Source organism: Tauraco erythrolophus, chromosome 2 (genome assembly GCF_009769465.1).
Source record: "Tauraco erythrolophus isolate bTauEry1 chromosome 2, bTauEry1.pri, whole genome shotgun sequence".
Lineage (NCBI taxonomy): Eukaryota > Metazoa > Chordata > Aves > Musophagiformes > Musophagidae > Tauraco > Tauraco erythrolophus.
Window position 1 is genome coordinate 5465771 of NC_141466.1, and position 21454 is coordinate 5487224.

The 21454-nt window shown below is 42.3% G+C and overlaps 1 protein-coding gene across 1 annotated transcript; it reads left to right on the forward strand.

Moving 5' to 3' along the window:
- Window positions 1-278: 278 nt before the first annotated feature.
- Window positions 279-14994, forward strand: LOC104372683 (p53 apoptosis effector related to PMP-22). Its single transcript, XM_086632045.1, has 3 exons — window positions 279-489; window positions 14380-14523; window positions 14780-14994. Exons 1-3 carry the CDS (start codon window positions 279-281, stop codon window positions 14992-14994), a joined length of 570 nt encoding a protein of 189 aa, XP_086488171.1.
- The last annotated feature ends 6460 nt before the right edge of the window (window positions 14995-21454 follow it).

The window sequence follows — 21454 nt, forward strand, 5'->3', positions numbered from 1 at the left end:
GCAGAGAGGATCCCACAGCCAAATCCAGCCTCGCAGCTTCCCCGCCGCTCAACCGGTTGTTGCTCAGCAGCAGCTCTTACTCATCCGAATTTAGGTGGAGCTCCCTCCCTGCCGTGTCCCTCCTGATTAAAAAGCTTTTCTCAAACATCCGCACACACGCTTGCAGGGACCAGCGTTCACTTTCCAGGAGCTTTGCAGAAGCACCCATCGCTTCGCGTCGCTGGGTCCGTGGCAGAGACGGCCAGCCTCGTCCCACCAGCCTCCCCTTGCCCTGGAAGATGGTGAAGTACGGCCTCGACTACACGCGGTGCAGATGGATCCTGCCCCTGCTCCTGGGCATAGGTGTCATCTTCGGTATCATCGCGCTGGCGGGCAGGGGCTGGCTGGAGTCGCAGACCTTGCCCTACGTGCAACGAGCGTCGTTATGGCAGAGCTGCAGCAGGTCTGGGCAGGGTGGGGAATGGACCTGCGAGTCCCTCATGGGTTACGGTAAGCGCCTGCGACGGGGGTGGGGAGCAGGCTCTGGATCATGTCTCCGAGCTCATCTTCCCTCGGCTCTCCTAAGCGTATCGCCCAGTATCTGGTGTTCATATACAAGGTCATGGGCAATAGGGACTGTCACTGGGATACATCAAGACTTTTGATGGACAGGGTGAAGAAGAAAAACGCCCTCACCTCTGTGCAGAAAGGAACCTAGTTGCTTTAGATGATGGGTTGCATAGTACAAAAACTTACACGTGGTAACGTATCAGTGCAGAAAATATTACAGTTTTAGGTTTTCTTAGCATTTAAGGTTTTCTTCCTCTCTCAGAAGCAGCTAGTAACCTCTTCTCACTAGTCACCACTTTCCAAAACTTAACAGCTACTGCTGATCAAATGTCCAAACAGCAAGTGGCGTGGGTAAGCCTGGCGTTAGTGTGATAAGCCAGTCCTGAGTGCCAGCATGAAATGGAGAGGTAAAAATATAAGATGGTAGGAAGATACTCCCAGGGAGTGTCAGACTGCAGAATGCTGCCCTGAAACTGCTCCGGCAGGTGGGTCGTGTGAAAGAGTCTCCAAGTGATTATGAAAGAAAGCTTTAAAAGATGAAAGGATTTCTTGTTTGTACTGAGTTTTGGTTAAGCATGCTATTAAACGTGTCGACCTAGGTGCAACCTTCAACTTGAAAAGATGTAAACCACTGAGTCTGAGAAAACAAGCCAAAAGAAGGAACACTCTAGATGTGCCCTGTTTCTTTTTTTTTTTTTTTATATATCTGCTATTGGCCACAGTCTGAAACAAGTTCTTGTGAGTGATGGGCTGTTAGCTTGAGCCAAGAGGAAAGTCCAAGTGTTCTTACAATTTATGCTGATTCAAATTAAAAGGAAGAGCATTTTCTCTAAGGCTCAGAATCTCAGCTGCGCTTATTGAAAATGAGCATAGAAACACTTGCAGAAGGAGTCTCAGAGACCATTTATTAGAGCTTTTCAAAATTGTTCCTGGGAGTTTATAATTTATGGCCAAACTCTACCTTCTGTGTATGAAACTCAGCTGTAATGAGCTAATTGCAGCAGGCCTCTGTGAGTGTAGGGCTGCAGGACAAGACTGGCTCCATTCAGCATCACGCCCAGCGCTCCTGCATCAGCTGGGTGACTGGGCATAGATCAAGCCGGTCTGCTGCCTCTGGTACATGGCACTGGAGAGCAGGAGAGAGACCATGATGCTCAGGAAATGGCTTCTCACTCTCAGTTTCCATGAGAAGTGAGCCCTCCTCCTGATCTCCAGGTTAGGCACTCTCTGTGTCATGAATGACGGCTTTAACTGGACAGAAAATATTTAGAAGTTCCACCTTGCTTCTTTTGATAATACGAGAGAAGGTGTACCCCACCTTGCTTCCAGGTCCTACGCAGTTGTTTGATGTTTCACTTCCTTCCTTATCCTGCCTCACTCTTACGTGCCTAAATTCTGCAGTTGTATGCGCCGTTTCCCACTGGACAGCATCTACAGACAAACCAGGGGGGTCATCCTCTGTGTGGACTATCCTGCAATGTCTGGAGTTACCATGAATCACATCCACAATAATTAGTACGCACATGCAGAATATTCTCCAGCCTGTACTTTGGAGAGTCAGCTGATGCTTCTGAAAGCATTGGAGACTCTATCCATGTGCTGCGTGACTGCATTATCCTCTCAATGGGCAAGCATCTATCATTTAACCTCTTCGAGCTTACTAAATACCCAGAAAACCTAAGCAAAGCCTCAAAATCCTCCTGGACAAATTTGCCAGATGGAAAAGGAAGATACAGTCTGGGACAATGGCGTCACTTAGCCAGTGAGAGAATACATGAAGCCTGTATGTAAAACACATGTGCATAGGCCAAGTGACAGTGGATTGTGCTTCCAGGCTTCTGCCTCTGCAAGATGATGTCATTACAATGTAGATCTCGGCCATTGCAGAGGTGGGTTACCCCTGACCCATAAGAAGCCTGCAGATCTGACTGTAAAGGATGCAAACTCATGTCACTGTCCTAACCCTTTCCAGTGCCTTTCTTCAGGCACCTTCTCTCAAGAGGTGGGATGTGTTCAGATCCAGTCCTGTCCTCTGGTTTTCCTGTCCTCTGTCCTTGCTCAGATGGTGTGGGGTTGGGATTTTTCTTCTGGGGCTCCTGCCGTTCCTCATGCAGGGAGCAGGTGCCTGATGCTGGTCTTGGATTCCACCCAAAAGACCAGGCCATGAGACTGCATCTCACTTGTGAGCATCCAGGTCTTGTGTTGAGCCTCATTCTACCTGTCTCAGTGCTGGAACAGGGTTTTAATAGTTCTGGGATTACATTTATCCACGCTGCTCCAGAAAGGTCACAGAAAACAAGCATTCAGCATCATGTTCTGTGGGATGTTTAACCTTGTCTTGTGCCAAGCTAAACACAGTGCTCGATAAACAAAGTGTAATTACATGCCTTCCTGAGCACAGAGACAAAAGGTGTGATGTAAACAGAAAGAACAGAAGTGTTTGACATCTTTCCTGTGACAAACTCGTTCTCTCCCCCCTCTATTCCACAGTTCCCATTTCCTTTCCTCTGGGCTTTACTCTCAGCTTCCCTGCCTAATCTGCCACAGGCAAGTTCTGAAATTCCGTCTTCCCGCAGGGATGGTTTCACTGACGTACGTGACACGCACGTGTACCCCAGCAGCTGCCAGAAAATATTCTCAGCATGACTTGGAGAGTATAGCTGTCTTAATCCGCTACAGACATCTTCATCCTATCGTAATTAGATGTAATTATAAAGTTCTCACAGGTTGTTCAATATAATGTGCAAATTCAAATCAAATTCTCCGCCTGCAATGTTTGTAATTCCTCATGAATCTCTGCTGTTTGGCTTCACGTATGTGTATACGCAGACAGAAGACAAAAAGCCAACATCATTGAGGTCAGTCTGTTTGGAAGGGAAGAAGGTTGAATGATTGCACCAGTGGAGTTCGGAGTCTCTGAAAAGTTGCTTAAGCTGACAGAATTCAAAACCTCACAAGGAAGACAAGATGACTGTACAATTTATTTTGGAAAGCCAGAATAACTCCACCAGCGCAGTTATCTTCTGTGAAAGAGTCTACACACTCTAGGCCTTCTGCAAAGTTTATGAACTCTGTGGAAAGTGGAACTATGAAGAGGTTATACACTCTATTATCTTCTCCAAGAGTTCAGATCTTCTGCTTTCACCATATGACACCCCTCTAGACTTTATCAGAAGTCTTGCTTTTCAAGTGTATGTAGCTCAAATAAATAGAGCTTTCTAGTAAAAAATATCTCACACATTAGGACACTTACTAGAAACGAATGGAGTGTAGGATAAGGGATTGAGAGATGCAAACTGTAGCTCTGCAATGTTCTGGCACTTGGAACAAATAAAGGCCTCAAGCTTATAACATGCTTGAACCTTTACAAAGACAGAGACAAAGACTTTTTGGATAGTTAATAAGCATAACATGGAATGTATCTGGCTGGGACATGGCTGAGCTTGCAAAGAAAATGCAGAGATGTAAATCCCTTCGTGAAGCTAGCATAGCACTCTTGTTTTTCTTAATTTTTAGCTATATAACCTCTCTTGAACAAGGTGTGTCTCACAGACTTGAGACACTTTCTTGGTGTGTAATTTATTCCACTGCAGGCTTTCAAGATGTTTAAACATGTGTGGGTTTGGTTGGGGGAAAATAACAGATTTTATTTTTTTAGTCCCAATGTGATGAACAATAGGATGAAAAATTCATGGCTACTCTTGTCCTATCTTATGTTCCACCCGGCCCTGCAGCTCTTGCACATGCAGATGCTGCCATCAAAATAACTGCACGCTTAAAGCTCTAAATTTGAGATGAAGTGGTTGGCTCATTTGCATGGCACAGAGATCTTGGGGAAAAAAATCAGGAAAGGCATTTCCACATGACAATTGGAATCCAGATCTTCAGTTATTTGCACATCATAGTATTCAATTACAGCCTTTTCCTAGAAGGTGTGGAGGGTTTAGTGGCTGTGGAGATTAGTGGAGGGAAGAATGATTTTTCTTGTCTGGAGAGGACACCTTCCTGCATTTTGTCTTCCAGACAAATAATGGGTAACTATGTTCTAGCTCATTCCAGTTTTATTTTGGTCCATAAATATTAATGCAATGCTACATGATAGGATGGCTGGTATAGTATGATTATAATGAACAAAAATTACTTCGAATACGGCAACAGATGAGTATGTCTGCATTAGTCTCATAAGAACTCCATTGATGAGTAGATTTTCTTCCCTATTTTGCCTATATCAAGCTCCTGGGTCTGGGGAATCTTTTGCTATGATGAAGCATCATTTATTATTCTGGGGGAACAGGAAAATGGAAATCGCTTGCTAAAAATCCCCAGCTAATGATACGACACCAAGGTACACGGTGTTGTTGGGATCAGTCTCCAAGCAGCAAAGGATCTCTTTTGGTACTACACTGTGCTGCCAGCATCACAGCTTTCCCTCTGGAAAACCACCTTCTCCAGCAGACAGACCAGTGACTCATCACACATGGGGCACAGGACAGACCAGACACCAAGTTCTGCCATTGCCATGCTGCTGACATAAAACTGTTTTGCCTTTCCCCACAGTCTCGTACCACATCTGCCAGCCAGCACCTAATCCCAGGCATGGGCAAGTCCTCGCTTGCCTCAAGCCAAAGCAAGTGCCCTGAGCAGAGCAACACGGGGATGTTTCCAGAGGGATGGGCTGGGAGACAGCCCCTGTCCGCAGGGCATGGGAGGAGAAGCAGGCTGTCCCGAGGGCTCTTTGGCATCGCAGGGTGCTTGCATGTAGAAATAGGAGTGAAGCAAATAAGTAACCGCGCTATTGGAGCATGGATCAGCTCATGTCACAGGGCATTTATTGCAGGCTTTCCCTGAGATCAAGGTTCTGCACCTAAAGGCTATCAGAATTCGGTAAAATTCAAGCGGATTTGAGAAAGTGTCCTTGCAGATGGGAAACAAAGGCTGGGGAGGCTCCTGACCAGACCAAGGAATCCCATGGGAGAGCCCAGGATGGAGCCTAGTTGTGCGCTGTGTGCATTACCTGGATTACAGGGCAAACCTTGACTCCTTTAGCACAGGGTGAAATGAAAAAAACCAACTTGTTATTGTTCCTGCTGCATCATTTGAGGAACATGGTGCACCTGACAGTGCAGGGTAAACGGTTGGACTCGATCTTGAGGGTCTCTTCCAACCAGATGATTCTATGATTCTATAGCATGAAACAGTTATATTTATACACAGTGACTGAGGGTAGTTTTAATGACAGTGTATAGAGAAACACATAATTTCGTCCTAAAAGTGTCATGTTACCTGGGACTAACTGGTGAGAAATGAGATCACAAGATTAGATACTTAATAACATAGAATATTTGATCAATCACATTCAATCATTATGCAAAACATAGAATGCTAGAAAATATAGGCTCAACTAAATGTACATAGTAATGAAAATATTGCAACAACAGTACATTTAAGGGACTCTGATGCAAGAAAGAAAGAACAAGTTTGATTTTTCCCCAGCTTGTAGGAAACATTCTGTTGTTACTAAAGAGGTGTAAGAGAAGGGAATCAAGCCCAGAGTACCCAATTACCATGGCAATTTTCTTTCCTCATCTGCGATCGCTAGCATGCTTTCCCTTGTAATTTTGGGGTATGTCCTTTTATATGTTTAGTGGCAGACTCATTTTATCAGACTCTTTTCTGAATGATAGTTATCCTCTTCAGCAATTAATTCTACAGAGAGCAACTGCAGATGGCATCCCACTGTTTATTATCCAACCTCCCTTTAGTAATTACAGTTAAATTGGGTGGAAAAATAGCAATCGTGTGAAGGGTTCTCATCTCCCCATCAGGAGATATGTTCTGCCAGTGTTGAGGACTTGGTGAAGATTCTCGACACTTTGTGTTGTCAGGACCTTAAGTCCTTGAGAGGATTCCATTCACTCACACCCAATAGGAGGGATCTCTGCTGGGAATGCATGGACACTTGTGGCTAAACTCTCATTTCTCTTCACCTCATCTCTTCCTCTGGCTTATTGAGGTAATCTGATACAGCAGGGCTATAATAACCTCTCCATGGTCTGAATGGTGATAAGGACTGATAAGACGGATTTTGAATTCCGTTATAGGGTTAAACAGTCAGGTTACTTAAGCAGGAAAGCTGTTACGCAGGCAAAGAAACAAAACTCTCAAAACACTGTTTTTTTTATGTTTCCATATCACTTCTGAGTGACAATTTGCATTGTTCTGAGCAACCTTGAACACGTTGAGTCAGTGAGTGTTGTAATGCCGTGTTTCTTCTGTTTCAAGCACCATTACAACATCTCTCATTGGTCAAAAATTCCCAGGAACTCGAGTTGGTTGTGGAGTGGCGAGGGCAGCCTATGTCCCAGACGTTTCTGGCTTCCTTCTACTGGTACTAAATAACACTTCAGGTCACACACAGTGCTGCTGAAGCAGTAATCTGCAACTGAATACATCTAATGTCACCTATTATGTTGAATATGCACACTGTCTCCAAATCAGGCCCCAAATTTCTGAAGCCTCCAAGCAGTGCATTAACAACCCCATCAGTAACAAGCAGGAAGTGTTAAAGACTTTTAAGATGCATCGTGAAAGCTATTTCATTCATAAGAAGAGTAAATAGAGCTTATGATGTATTTAATGAACACAAAGTACCATTTCTGCTTATATGTTGGGTGGCTGGTTTTTTTTTTGCAAATGGTAAAATTTTGCTTCTAACAGAAAATTAGACCCGGGTTCACAGCTGCTGTCTGTCAGAAAGAAACTCCCTAGTGCAAAAGGCGACTTTCAGCAAGGTTTCAGAACAAAGTTTGCTCACAGCATGAAAACTGCAGATCAAGAGTGAGAACAATACTTGGTGCATATGGAAATGAAATGTAAATTCAGTGTTCTTCAGCCTCAAATGGCCCTGGGAAAATAAAACTTAAGAAGAGGTTTTTTGAAAGTTTCCACTCTGCTGCTTCGATTAAAACTCCTAATTTATAGCCTCTGTTATCATGGAAGTTCATTCTGTTCAATTCACATTAAATATTTTAACCCATCTTTAACTCAGAGGTCGTTAGGGAGTAGGTGTCTCTTGCTACTCTGATTAATTAGGCTTATGTATGTGTACTGATTAATCAATACCTTACCTGTTTTATTTACCTGAGCCTCCCAACCCCCAAGTATGCATCCAAGTCTAAATAATCCTGGTTTAATTTAAAATAAATAGGAAAAAAAATAGGAGGAAAAAATGTTATAGCATTGAAGTATATAAGACTGAGCTTTAATCCCGAGATATTCTCAATGTATTCAGCTGCTTTTGAAGATAATGTGAGATAGGGGTACTCCCTGACTCTCTCATGAGCAAACCTTTAATTTTGAGGCACCATGTGCACATTATTTTAATAGCTAACTTACTCCCTTGGCGCTCTCTTTGATGATGGCTCTACGCCCTCTGCCACTCTGCCTCCCTAGAGCTACGCAAGCATCAGGGAGCAGCCCTCATTAATACAAGGTTTGCAGGAGCCAGTTTCTAAGTCAAGCTTGTGCATGCCTGGGCTTACAATGAGATGAATTTGAACCACTCCCTCAAGATGTAACTGCTCCTCCCCTCAAATTCAAGCTGGAAAAGGTTTTAAGTTGAATCGCTTACCTCAGTAAGAGAAGATGTTTGCAGAAGTACGTAAAGCCTTGGATGCAGGCTTTGCCTGTATGTGTTTGTGAGTGAAGTCAGTGGTGAGGAACTAATAGGTTTTTGCTTTAAAGGAGTTAAAGTCCACCCAGTCAAACTAAGCTATCATCTTCGCACTAAGCTGTGGTCAAGACTGTATGGTGGTCAAGACCAGACTGCTTTCTGCTAATGTATACTGTGTTTTACTGGTAGGTGGCTTATGCATAAGGTTCTTTCCCTTACTGTTGTCATCTAAAATCATTATTATGAGGTAATTGGAAGTCCTAATTCTGTCTCATTTATGTGGGACCCACTACTAATCACCGAGAAACTTTTGCAATGACATTATCTTACTGTGAACCTAAATAGGTAATTTTCTGCTTCCATGGTTGTCTCTTAAGTAGTGGCAAGCTAAAAGCTGGTTCCTGGTCACATAAAAACAGCTTGCATGTTGTGAGATAATGCTCTGTTATTAAATGAGAAATCCATATTAACTGCCAATGAATTCTAAAGAAGTAATGCTGAGGGAAAAAGAATGGAGTTACCAAAAAGGACCAAAAATTTTCTATTCCCTCCAACTGATATAAACTCACACACATACAAAAAAAAAAAACAAACCCACAAAGAAAAACATCCAGTATTAACTTCCCAAGGGAAAGGTGTTCAGAAAATGCATTTGTTTTAAGCACGATCCAGATGCAATGAGGAAGCTCAGAGAATAGCACACACTCAATCATGCCTTTGATTTATTTTTCCTCATTTTATTCTGTTCATAAATTATCCATTACTAACATGTGATTTTCTTCATTTGTATAGCCTTCCTTTGCAATTATTTTCAGTCAATAGCTTTCAGTCTGCACATACCGTTTATTCATAAGAAGCTGCTTTTAATAGTTTCTGATTTATCTTGGCTGTGTACAAACACATGCACACTGGTATTTCGATGTCAGCTCATGTGATGAGCAAACATTTGCAGATATTTCAGTGTTCTTGTTTTCAAAAAAAAGCACAGAATTTTCCCATAGTTGGCATGTTACAGAGTTGTGAATTCCAGAAGACAGGATTTTGCACTGTCCAGTGTTGCAGAGGTAACATGGGGAATTCGGAGTCCTGGATGACAGCAGTTTGTGGATACACCAACATCTCATAACCCTTCAGCTGATAAATTGAGATGTGGATTAATGAGTCTGACAGGCCATCTTAAGATTCATGCTAAGGAGAACACATGTTCTTCTGCAGACATACTCACTTTCACTTTCAAACTTTCTCGAGAATGAACCAAAATGAAATGGAGAAAACCTGGCCAAAGCAGTTTCTTCTCAAAGCGAAGCATGTGCTCCGCAGAGTTGACCACACCCCGATGAAGAAGGTCAGGTTGAGAAACCTGAGTGAGTTCAGCTTTGTTTCCAAAATAATGCTCTTTCCCTTTAATCAGAGAGCCGTAAAACAGGTTGAGCTCTGCAAACTCAGCCTAGGAACATTCTCATTATGTACAACACAGGGATGAATCACCGCCACGGTAGATTTTAGTTGTTGTAAGAATTGTTTTGCAAGACTGGAGCTAAAACTGCAGGGTTTGTGTTTCTTTCCCTTGGTGGTATGAAGCATAACAGAGCAAAATATTAGTCTGTTACATTTTCTTCTACTGTCCCAACCTGTTTCTTTTGAATTAAAACCATTCTTCCTAAAATTACTGCACAATTCACTGCAGCGGCTGATGTGTTAAAATGATCAGGTTAAAATGATCAGTCAGCAAGAACCTGTAGATAATTGTCGGTGTCTGTGAGCTGGCAACAAACATTTGTTTTTCTTTCCAGTGCTAGTTGTGTATTTAGCTTCAAGCCAGGAGGAGAATTTGGAGAAGCATGTTCTTATTGATTAGACCAGGAGAAGGACTTCTAAACTCTCTGGGGCTGCTTTCAGAAAACGTCACCCAAAGAGACTCAGTAGTTCATGTGGTTTGAGGGTATCGGATGAAGACAGACAGGAGAATGTTATTGTGAATGTTTTCCTGTGTTTTGAACCACATGCACCAAGAACATAGATATTTGTGTGCATCATGGGGGAAGCAGACTTCACATGCTGTTTTCAAGGCACGACAGCTCTTATTTGAAGGGACTGTTTGGGGCATGAAACTCAGCAGGCTAAGGAAAGACTAGGTCTTGGCTCAACTTACTGCTGAGCAAGGAAGTTTGTTTCCTTACGTGTAAAGCACAAACAGTGGTCACACTTTTGCAAACTGGAAAATGCATGAGGAAGTAAAAGCAGGAAGGCAGAAAACTGGAGACATTCTTGGTACTGGATCTCTAATGAAGTCCATCAGCTTCCCTACAGCTGCAGTTAGCAATAGGATATTCAGAATGTGTTTAGATGGTGCAAGGCAAGAGGTAGTCCTGCTACTTCGAAACTGTGCCAGCTTTAATAGCAGAGTAATAAAGCTGAGTTGTCATTGCATCCTGTCTCAGCTAATTATCTCACTCATAAGGTACAGTGAGCTGTGTACTGGCATGGGTGGACTCTTCCTCATCTCTAAATCAGCTCAGGGGTCTCCTCACACAGCAGAGAGTTTTAGAAGGCTGGCACTTGTTTTCATTTTCGAGTTGTCCCATATTACTGCATTCCCTGTGGGTAGTCTGGACTCTCACATATTGATGTACGAAACACTGTAAGTAGAAGCACTGCCATTGCTCTGCTTGAGATAGGCAGGAAAATGTGGATTTCTTTTGCCTGTTTAGGGTAGCAAGGTCTGGTTTTAAGATACAATTGCTCAGAAAATTAGAAGTTTTCAAGAGCAGACGATGTGTAGCTTCCTGTAAACCCTTTCATAGTGCTCATTAGTGTTATTTCAGCTGATAGAGGAGCTGAAAAGGGGAGAAATAGGACTGACACGCAAGTGCTACAGGATCCTGCTGGTATTGAAGCACACTCTTACATAAACACACTTTTTTTTTTTTCTAATAAGCACATTTTAACTCTTAAAGAGACAAAACATCAGAAAATAGGTCTCACAAACTGCTAAATGATTTCACAGACTTGGCCTGATGTCCTGTAACCTGCTGCTGCCTCTGTTTCTGGTTTTGATTTTTTGACAGGTGGGCTAGATCCTTTCAGCTGCCTCTAGAGTCGTCTGCTTTGAGTTAGTGTTGCATCTATGATCATTCTTCAGCCTGGATTCACAGTTTTAGGAAAAAAGCTTTGCAGTTGAAACAATTTATTTATGCTTTTAGTTTACTGTAAAAAAACCCAACAAAACAAACAAACAGACAAAACAAGAACTAAGCGACAAACGAATATTAACAGATAAGGAAAGATTTGAGACCAGATTAGCCACTCACTTGTCAGTGTTTTCTGACCAGTTTAATTTGTCCAATTCTGGCATTTTTAAGGAATTCTAAGTATTATTTTTATTGATAAAGACACTAAGCTACTCTAGTGCTCCTGGCTGGCACAAGGAAAAAAATAAGTATCTTAGATATAGAAACAGTTGCAATTATTTCTAAATACTAAAAATTCTTTTAGTATTATAAATACTAAAAAATTCTTTTGCTACCTTTTACCCTAGAAAGGTAAGGTGTTTGCACACTGTGGGCTTCAGCTACTGATAACTGCTATTTTTTGTAAAGGATAGACGAAATCAGGGCATAGTTCCTCAAAAAAAAAAAAACAAAACAGTGGCTCTTCCATGCAGTCCTCTTGCCTTACCTGGAGCTGCGTATTCATTTTCTTACAACCTTAAATTTTTTCTCTGTGGTAGACGTGAGAGTCACAAAGCTGGCTGTTAGGCGATGAAGCAATGCCTCCTTAAGTTGTGAGCATCCTGCAACCAGCGTGTCTCTTCTTGCCATGTAGGCAGTGCCCGGCGGGCTGGGTGTGCACCCGATCTGCTCTCGTACAGTCACAGCATTTGTAACACGACTTCAGGAGAAACACCTGGGCGAGCCTGGTGGAGGAGGGAGACGGTGGCATGGGCAAGGTGCCACCACACATGGCTGTGGCCACCAGGTGCCGCCCCCTGAGCCCCCAGCCCAGGGGATGCTCCCACCTCGGAGGACGGAGCTCTGCCATCGGCTCCTCTCGGGAGGCAAGGCTGAGCTTTGGCAGACCGTCTGCTGCCCGCAGAAGTGGCGGTGGCAGTGGGTGAGATGAAACCCTCAGGTCTTGTGGTCCCTCAGCACTCCCCAGGTGGGCAGCTGTGCTCTGAGTCTGCTCTGGGAAACGACACCACTTGACCCAGAGTTTTGCACCTAAGCACAACCAGTCGTGCGCCTAACAAAAACTGTCACCTCCATATGTCCTTGTCATTTCGCTCTCCTGCCAGAAGTGAGAACACTCATATCCAAGTGCAGTGAGGTCACTGCTGCTGAGCAACTTCTCCTATGGCCATGTGCCCCCTTTTTTTGCTGTTTTAGAGGGGTGGCAGAGAGGCTGGGAGCAGGACCATCCTCAACAGGACAAATTGAGATGTGGCAGTATGAGAAATTCCTCTTCCTGGCTGTTTCCTTTGGTAGTCTGCCTAAGGTGCTGCTCTCCCACCTGCACCTCCTCATCACGTGCTCTACCTTCAAGCCTCCTGTAAAATCCCCAAGAGAAGAGGTTGGGCTAAAAGCTAGAAGCTGAGATGCAGGCACATCTTTGCTGTCCCTTTGAGTCTTCTCAGGCAGCTGCCTGTTTATGGGAAAAAATAATACAGTTGGAAAGCCCTATAAGCAGGCAGAAACTTTTTGGCATAAGGAAGAAAAAGGACACGGCATAAAACTGAAAATGTAGTGCAATAGCTAGAATGGAGTTGAGATCATAAAGCAGGGCGGGGATGGTGAAAAGTAAACAAAAAGAGAATTTGGTTATGATGGGCTGATGGGAAGATAAGTAGAGCTGGAAAATCCTGATCCATTTTTCTAGTCTAATAGCAGAGTCGGTGTGGGGCCTGGGGGAAGAGAGGTTGAGCACCAAGGTGTCACTCACCAGGGACAGGGCGGTGGCTTTCATGCCTACCCAACACTGGCCAGGGGGAAAGTAGGACACTCTGCATTTTATTACTTGCATGCTCGAAGCAAACAAGTTGTCAGGTTGCTGGATATCAAAGATATTAACCTTCTCAGTTCCATTGGGAACCTTTACTGAACAGCGTGCACTATGTTTAAGTTAAATTATAATTATTGTCAGGGTTGTTTGGGATGTGATAATTTTTCGACACTGCTGCTGTGTATATTTGATTAGAAGCTGACACCTTACAAAAACATAGTGTAGGCAAGAGGATGAAGTCTGTAGATGCCCAGCAGAATTTAACTGCTTATTCCATCTACATGAACAATTTAAAAAGTGTCTAAGTGGGCTTTTTACGTTCAGAAGAGGAGAAACTTTGATCTCCCTGGGCAGTAGTTGCCCCTCAAGACTTAAAATATTGAATAACTAATATCTTTTTTTCAGTTGTCATGCCAACACAATATGCTTAGATCTGACATGTTATAATATAAAGTTATATAATTTGAAAATGGAAGTATTCATATCCGGAACAAACTTTGCATAATTAAATGATTCTGACTTTGGATCAAAGGCAGATGTCAAATTCCCCTGCAAAACTGATTCCAAATCTTTAGATCCATTTAGGACACAGGGCTAAACAAAGGCTGAAAAGGCAGAAACCACTGAATTTTGACACTTATGGACTATTGCCATAACTTTAAGTTTGCATACCAGAGTAGTAGTGCTTGTATAAACACTTTTTTTTTAAAGGAAAAATTTAATTAGTTTCAGGGACAGCCTAATTCTCCTTGTCCGTGCAAAATGCTGCTGGTTTTATGTCATCTGCTGAGGCAATAACCTTTGTTACCGAAGGAGAGTGTCCATTCTTTACATTCCACCTTTACAATCACTTTTATCTCAATTCTTAATTGTTAAATCTAAAGAGGAAGCTTGCACACGAACCTCACTGCGTTTTCTACAAGCGGATGACAAGCCATGTTTTCTACAAGCAAGAGTTTTTATGCATTCTGCGCTTACGAATGATTTCTTGTGGAACTAAAATGTTCCTCTACAAGAGGAGAGAAAGCTCCTGTGCTTTCCTTCTTGGGAGCTGACCTTCTTTTTGCATTTCTTTTAAATTAACCTGTCGTTATAAACCAGAGAAAAATACTGCAAGGGATTTTTTGTTCCTTTCTAATGTATCTTCCTTCTGATTTCAGCTTGGGGAAGAGCTGCTGCTGCCACGTACCTGGTCGGCTTTATACTTCTAGTCATCTGTTTTGCTCTGGCCATCATAGCGTTTGCCATTGACACGCTTCGGTTCAACTTCATACGAGGGATTGGAGGCTTGCTTTTTGTCGCTGGTAAGGCAGTATATGAAGCCAAGTTTAGCTTGTGTAGGTATATCCGTACTAGAACTGGTATTTCCCTCAGCTGGTTGTATATTCAAGTGTTTGCCTCTGTTCACTCTCAAAAAAAAAAACCCATATAGTCTGTCACGGCAGTAGACCGATTTTCAAACCCTCCTAAACATGAGTGGGTTTAGCTACAGGTATTACGGAGGCAGGCAACATGATGGGTGTTAGCTTAAACGTTCTTTGTTTTCTCCTCTTTCTTCAGCTGTGTTCTCCATCATGGGCCTGGTCATTTATCCAGTAAAGTTCTCCACTGAAATTCCACTGACAGGAATCAATATGTTCAGCTGGGCCTACGGCTTTGGCTGGACCACCGCCATTATGGAAATATGCTTGGGATTCTTCTTCTGCTGCCTTCCTAACTATGAAGATCAGATCTTGGGTAATGTGAAGCCCACATATTTTTACTCTTCCCCATAAGCACCAGGAAAAATGCATTCGTATTCCAGAGATATCTGACAGACCAGCTACGTTTTCCAGAATATTGTCATCAGATGTTAGTAGAAAAAGCTGGTATCTTTTCAAATGTGTGTAGAAAAACGGTACTGGCATTCTGCAATAAAGTTATCTACTCTATTTTGGATCTTAGTATCTGATGTGGGTTGGTTACATAAAGTCCAACCGTTAAAAACCCTTGTGTTTCCTCATTCATTCCCATGAGCGGGGTATATGTGGATTCCATTGTATCTTAAATGCATTGATATTCCTAATTAAATTCAGAAAAGCTTTTTAAACTGCCAGTAAACAAAACAACATATATCATCTTCCTGAAGGAATGTAGCTCACAAAAATCCCATTTTGTATATATCATTTTTAACCTGAAGATTTTGCACATTTTTCAAGACGCCAAGTACGTTCACCCACTGACTGCCAAAGTAGTAAATTAGTCAGCCAGCACTTCATAGCTTTGCTTCCATTTTTCATCCATTCACTTAAGCCATAGGGACAGGGTAAGAAAAGGAGAAGAGAAAGCCCCCTACAAAAGCCAGCGTCTTGACTTTTACCCATCCATGTGGATTGTAAGTATTTATTTCTGAATATTTGTAGAGTAAGCAAGGACCATCAGTAAACCCTTAAAAATCTTAGTATGCCATTGTTGGGCCAGCGCAGAGCAGGCAGAGGCAGAGGGGATGACAAGCCACCCCTGCAACCTACACACCTGGTTTGAACAGCCTCCTGGTGTGGCTTTCTTCATGGTTGTCTGCCTCTTTTATCTGCTGTATCAAAATCTATGACTTTAAAAAGCTCTAATGTACCAGTCCAGCTCTTTTATCCAGCGTAAAAGGGCCAGGAAAGACTTAAGCAGAAGTATGATTCCCCTACACATCAGGAATGGACCTGGAGCAGTGTGAATGTAGGTACCACACATTTGTTAAAAGGCTCATTTTTCTTTGGTTTACTGTTCAAAAGTATTTTAAAAGTGGCAAGTGTACACTGTCGTACATAAGTGTGAAATGCATAAATAGCCCTTACCATCTCATACTTAGGCTCTCATTGTGAAAATCACATCATAAAATGCCTTTCAGTGTCTTGTACTCCACAGTGCTGCAAGCCTGGATATACCACAAGCAAGGAAGTACACTCAAGACTGCTGGTTTCTGCCTTGTTAGTCTTAATTTTATAATGCTCCATTTCTTCTCTCAAGTGAAAAAATGGACAATTCTGCTATGTGGAAAAAAAAAATTTCATTGAAATCCTTAGCTACAGAGGATTATTAGCTTGTAACACACCTGCAATTTTATACCTATCTGTCCTTCATGTAAAGTGCCCTGCTGAATGTTCTTTACTACAAAGAATGAGAAGTAAAAAAACCTCTGGATACCTAAAATTAACAAAGGCACAGGACTTAACTTTTTTTTTTTTTTTTTTTAAGCAATTAACTCCTTTCACTTTTATGGAGTGACTTTTAACTTTAATCAATAAACATGATAGGGGTATCAGACCAATGGGGAGAATATATGCAACAGGAATTAGCTAGACATGAACTTGCAAATATGTAAAGAAGATGTTTCCTAGTTGGACAGAAATTAAAATGAAAGAGAGTTAAAAAGTAGTTTAGTAGTTCATGTAAAATGACTTGCAATTCTTTATGTAATGTTATCTGTTCAGGAAAAAAATGATCATAAAAGTTTTCATTACACCTATTATACCTAATAAATGATGGTGTCTACGTATCGTTTCAAAGTGAGTCTTAGCTTTTGTTCTCTACTAAGAGCGGGGAAGCAGGGAATCCCCCAAAGCTTTCTCTTCTCGGGCACCACCTTGGAGCACCCAGGTATGCTGGCTGGATTTTGAGAGGGGAGAGTACAAATCCAGCATCACAACAGCTTGTATTATCCTTCAGTCCTATTCTGGCTTCTCCTGAGGCCTCGCTCAGAGCACATGAGCATCCTGGAGTTGCTCTGTTTGCTCACGGGCAGCGTGCAGTCTGTGCTGTAGTGTGCTACAGCCCGTTTTGGCATGGAGGGCAACGCACGCTCATTCACCGAGTAGGAAGCCACTGCAGTGCTGCTCGATTTTGCTCCAACAGATGTGGCAGCCCCACGAGGAGGCGAAGGGAACTTGAGCAACCACTGATTGTATCTACAGTTTCTCTAACATTAGCTGGACACTGACCCAACGTCTGGAGGTGGGGAAAGGTGCACAAAAACGAGGTTTAGGAGTGTGGCTCCAACCTCGATGACAGAGCAGAACATAATTAAAGGCAAAGAAAATCTCTAGTGACAGATCATCCTCCTTCGTTCCTCCTCTCCCTTGCTGTTCTCAGCAGCTTTACCAACTCTTCCTCTTCTTCCTCTTCCTCCTCCATACGGGCGGCAGAGCAGTGCCAGGACACAGCCCCAGTCTCCATTCCCCACTGCCACTTTCCCCCTCCTGGGAGAGAGGAGGAATGAAGCACCTTTGCTAACCCTGACACAGCAGCAGGGACCCCAGCCTGGCTCCCCGCTCCCAGCCCTCCCAGGAAAAGGCTTTCTCTAAAGAAAGGAGAGGGTCGGGTGGGTATCCAACAAGCAGAAGCATCACAGGGGCTAGAGCTCAAGTGCCTCTAGAGTAATTTGCTTCCAGTCATTCCAGTCCAGCTCACCACAGATCCCTAGAAAAACATATCCTGAACTCTGTGGCAGAAAAACAGTGAGAAGAAGTACAAAACTGCTGTACGGATCCCAGTGGGGTTTCCTGGGACGGGTGCCCCAGGGGAGCACAGCAAAAGCAGCACACACAGTGCCATCGCTTCTGACGGAAAAGGAAGCTGAATCCAGAAGCCACAGATGTGCCTCAATGAGATTATTAACTAACTAGGTTATCAACTAGCTAGGTTATCAACTAATTTGCTAAATTAGCTTACAGCCAGGTGAAATAGATTATTAACTAACCAAATCATTAATTCGAGTTAAGTCAGCACAAGAAAGTTTGGATTTTCAAGCAAAGGAGAAATTAGAGGAAGAGAAGATATCCCTTTTGTTCTGCATCTTCGTTCAGCAGGGTTCTTGCTCCACGTCTCACCTATAAGAGAAAAGAGCACTTAATCACTAAAAGCAGCACAATAAAAGACTTGAAGTGGTTTTGTGCCCAGTGGCAAAGCTAAAGAGATATCAGAAAAGAACAGATGTCTGCAAGATTTGGCTTTTGAGAACGTTAGATCCACTACAACAACAGAAGACTTGACTGCCAAAGGCATTGCTGTTGTTCCCATCAAATTAAGAATTAGGGAAACATCCTCCAACAAACACATTTTATTTAATGCAACTACATTACTTAGAAACAAAGGAAAAATTGTGCTGAAAACAAGTGGAATGCCAAGCAGCTCTATGGGTATGAACTAAAGCGAAAGAAATAACGGAAACGTTATACAGGTAAGTTAATATGTTTAATTTGATTTCTGATGTTTCTGCCAGAGCTTTTATAACGTGGACATCTTGGTCTTTTCAGTTTCCTCTGCAAATATATCCATCTTTCACTCAGCACTTTCAGGCACCTGCCATTTTGTCATCAAATACAGCCTGCCTAATCAATAATTCAAATGCAATCTTGGTTGCAACTGTATTAAAGTTGTGCATGTTTTGCTGTATGAACTAATGCTCTGAGTGAAGTTTTGACCCTACTGACATCACTTGCAAAACATTTATTGATTTTCTTGAGGCTGACATTTCATCCTTGAAGCAGAAACCCTTTTTTAACGTGTGCTCAGAATCAATCGTATCTCTATGGGTTGCTCCTCTGATTTCAGCGTTTCTGTTTACTCCTGGAGTAGGATGCTGGTCTGTATGAGGTAAGTAACAAGAGTTACAGCAGACAGGGTTATTCCCAGCATAAAAGACAGTTCAATGTGTGCAAGATTAGAAGAATTTGGGTCATAATTAAATTGCATTTTCTTAGATACACACTATGGTCTCGGTAAAAATATTCATCTTTCCTTTTGGCACATCTCAGTTGTGCAACAGTTATTACTTCTTATAATTCAATTTCTTGGAGTATTTTCTTGCACGTTTCTGTATTCAGTGCTCTGAAGATGAGAAGATTTAAGACAAGAATGAAAGAATCAAATTTATGATAGGGGAGAACAGAATTAGCGCAATTGTACACTCTTTGGAAAGTGGGAATCAAACCGTCTTACTAGAAGTATAGTGAACAACCAAAGAGTTACTTCTGAGTCATATTGGAAATTCAAATAAGAAAACTGAGAATTGAAAGATTGCTATATAGTTAGCAATGAGGGAGAGGGTGGGGAGAGAGGAAGTCATGTGGATCGTCCTTTATCTTTTTCCTCACTGTTGAAATATTGCTATTGCTAGAAATTTTGGGTTCAAGAAAAAATTGCTACTCTAGTGCAGCTGCATAATAATATCTAGATCTAAATTTTATTTTCAAAGTTCTTCAGTGCTGAGTGCCAAAATCTAGAAAAGCACCTGGATAACCTTAAGCTTGCAGATGGTTCTGATGGGCTCATCAGAACGGTTTACATAGATGGTTCCTTAATTGACCTATAGATTAGGGCTCATATGGCTGTCTGCACACACTGTCCCACATTAAAGCTACACATAGTTCCACAGATTTCTGTATATGAAATGATGTAGTAAATTTTTTCAATTTTGTTTTTCATTTTTTACGATCAGAGTGAAAACGTGGACACGTTATAGAATTTTGCATGTGTCTGCTGGGTGTGAGGACAATTTATAGGAGAAACTTTCTAAAATAGTTTTACTGTTTATGATAAATGTAGTGAGAGCCGATCAAACTGGCCTCTCTTGGATGGTTTTTATGATACATCCTTTTACTTGTGCCACTGTTTGCCTAAGCCATCTGTTTTTCTGTGAAAACAATTTTGTGAAAACCTACTCTAATGATCGTATCATACTGAAAAGAAATTGTATTAGGTATCCATGGAGAACCCATAATCAAGCACTTTAAATAGCCCTTGATTGTTCAAATGCAGTTCAGGCAGAGAGAGAGAGATGTTGCCTGTACGGTTTTTCCACAGAATAGTCTAAACCCAAAAGAAGCAGATTAACTGAGCTATTGACTGTAGGGTTACATGCCTAATTCCCCATTTCTTTCTAAGGAACTGCTGCTCTAGAGCCTTGTCCTTAGCAAAACATCAAACAAATAAGTAAAATGCAAAGCAGAAAAACAGCAAAGGAAAAAAATTACATTAAGGCATATACATACACCTTGTATCACCAAAGATGACCTCAATGTCGGTGAGGATGGACCAAAGTTAGGCAAAACACACTTGGGTTTGCACTGTTATTTCCAGATTTTCATTCTTTTTTTCTCCCATGTGAAAATTTTCTCACTTCACTTCTGTAAAGCATTACTGCTCCTTGGTAAGCTGTCCCAATTTTACCACACCCTGTCCTGACAAGCACACACCCATGCTTGCAGCACTCATATCTGAAACTTATATGGAGTATTAATGAAACTAGGCTTTTATCCCTTAACCCTCCCTCTCTTCTTCTTAAAGAAAAAGGATTTGAAGTAATAAAATCTTGCTGACATTAGGCAAATTAGGAGAATGGAAGGTTTTCTCAGGCTGCTTTAGAGTTAACCCTCAAAAGAAGAAAGAGCAAGAACTGAGGTTCAAGAGAAAAACTCAGTCTAGAGTGAAAATGGTACCCCAAAATCGACTTGCAGTCCTGATGGTGAAATGGTTTGAGGTGATTAGCAGCCAAATTACCTTTGTGTCTCACCCTCTACGTACAAGCGTGTGCTCCCTGCTGCCTCACAGTTGCTCGCTAACATCACCAGATCTTCTGGGCACCGGTTTCTGAGTCCTCTATCATGCAGAAGGAGGAGCTGCATCACCTCTGCCTCCAACAGTGTCCAAGGAATAGAGTCTGGGGAAAGCCTGAAGGACTCATTTGGCTCTTGTGTGATGTGGCTGGTGCCTTCATGGCAAGAGAGGGTGGTTACCCACCCGAGCGGAAGGTTTCCCTCAGGTTTAGCCTACTGTCCCTAACAAGTTACTAGCAAACTGGAACTGCCATTTTATTCAGCTGAGAGTGTTGTGTGTTTAGGCAGATGGAGGTTAGAGACTTGGTGACTCTTGGTTAGCCTGAGACAGAAAAATATTCTTGTAAAATAAAAAATTCTCGGTGTCAAGATTTACAACCTTCCTTAAGGCAGTCCTGTGTATAATACACGCGAAAAGGGGAACAGACTCACCTATTTATCTTCATAATTGTTAGGCCTGGTGCTTCGACACCAAGAAATACTCTTTGGATTGGTAACAGGAGGATGAGTACAAAGAGCAGAAACTTTACACTTTGCCCTGAGTCACAGCACGGGTAAGGGACCTCCTGAGTCACCAAGTGCCGCCCCTGGCTATAGGAGAAAATTTATCATCTCGTTCATTATTTGATCCTAGCACTACTTTGCCATC

What these genes read in the sequence shown, in the direction of transcription:
- LOC104372683 (XM_086632045.1), top strand. Translation starts at nt 279, where the DNA reads ATGGTGAAGTACGGCCTCGACTACACGCGGTGCAGATGGATCCTGCCC. An exon ending in CGAGTCCCTCATGGGTTACG is followed by an intron (nt 490 to 14,379) that starts GTAAGCGCCTGC and finishes TTCTGATTTCAG; the next exon opens with CTTGGGGAAGAGCTGCTGCT. An exon ending in AGGCTTGCTTTTTGTCGCTG is followed by an intron (nt 14,524 to 14,779) that starts GTAAGGCAGTAT and finishes CTCTTTCTTCAG; the next exon opens with CTGTGTTCTCCATCATGGGC.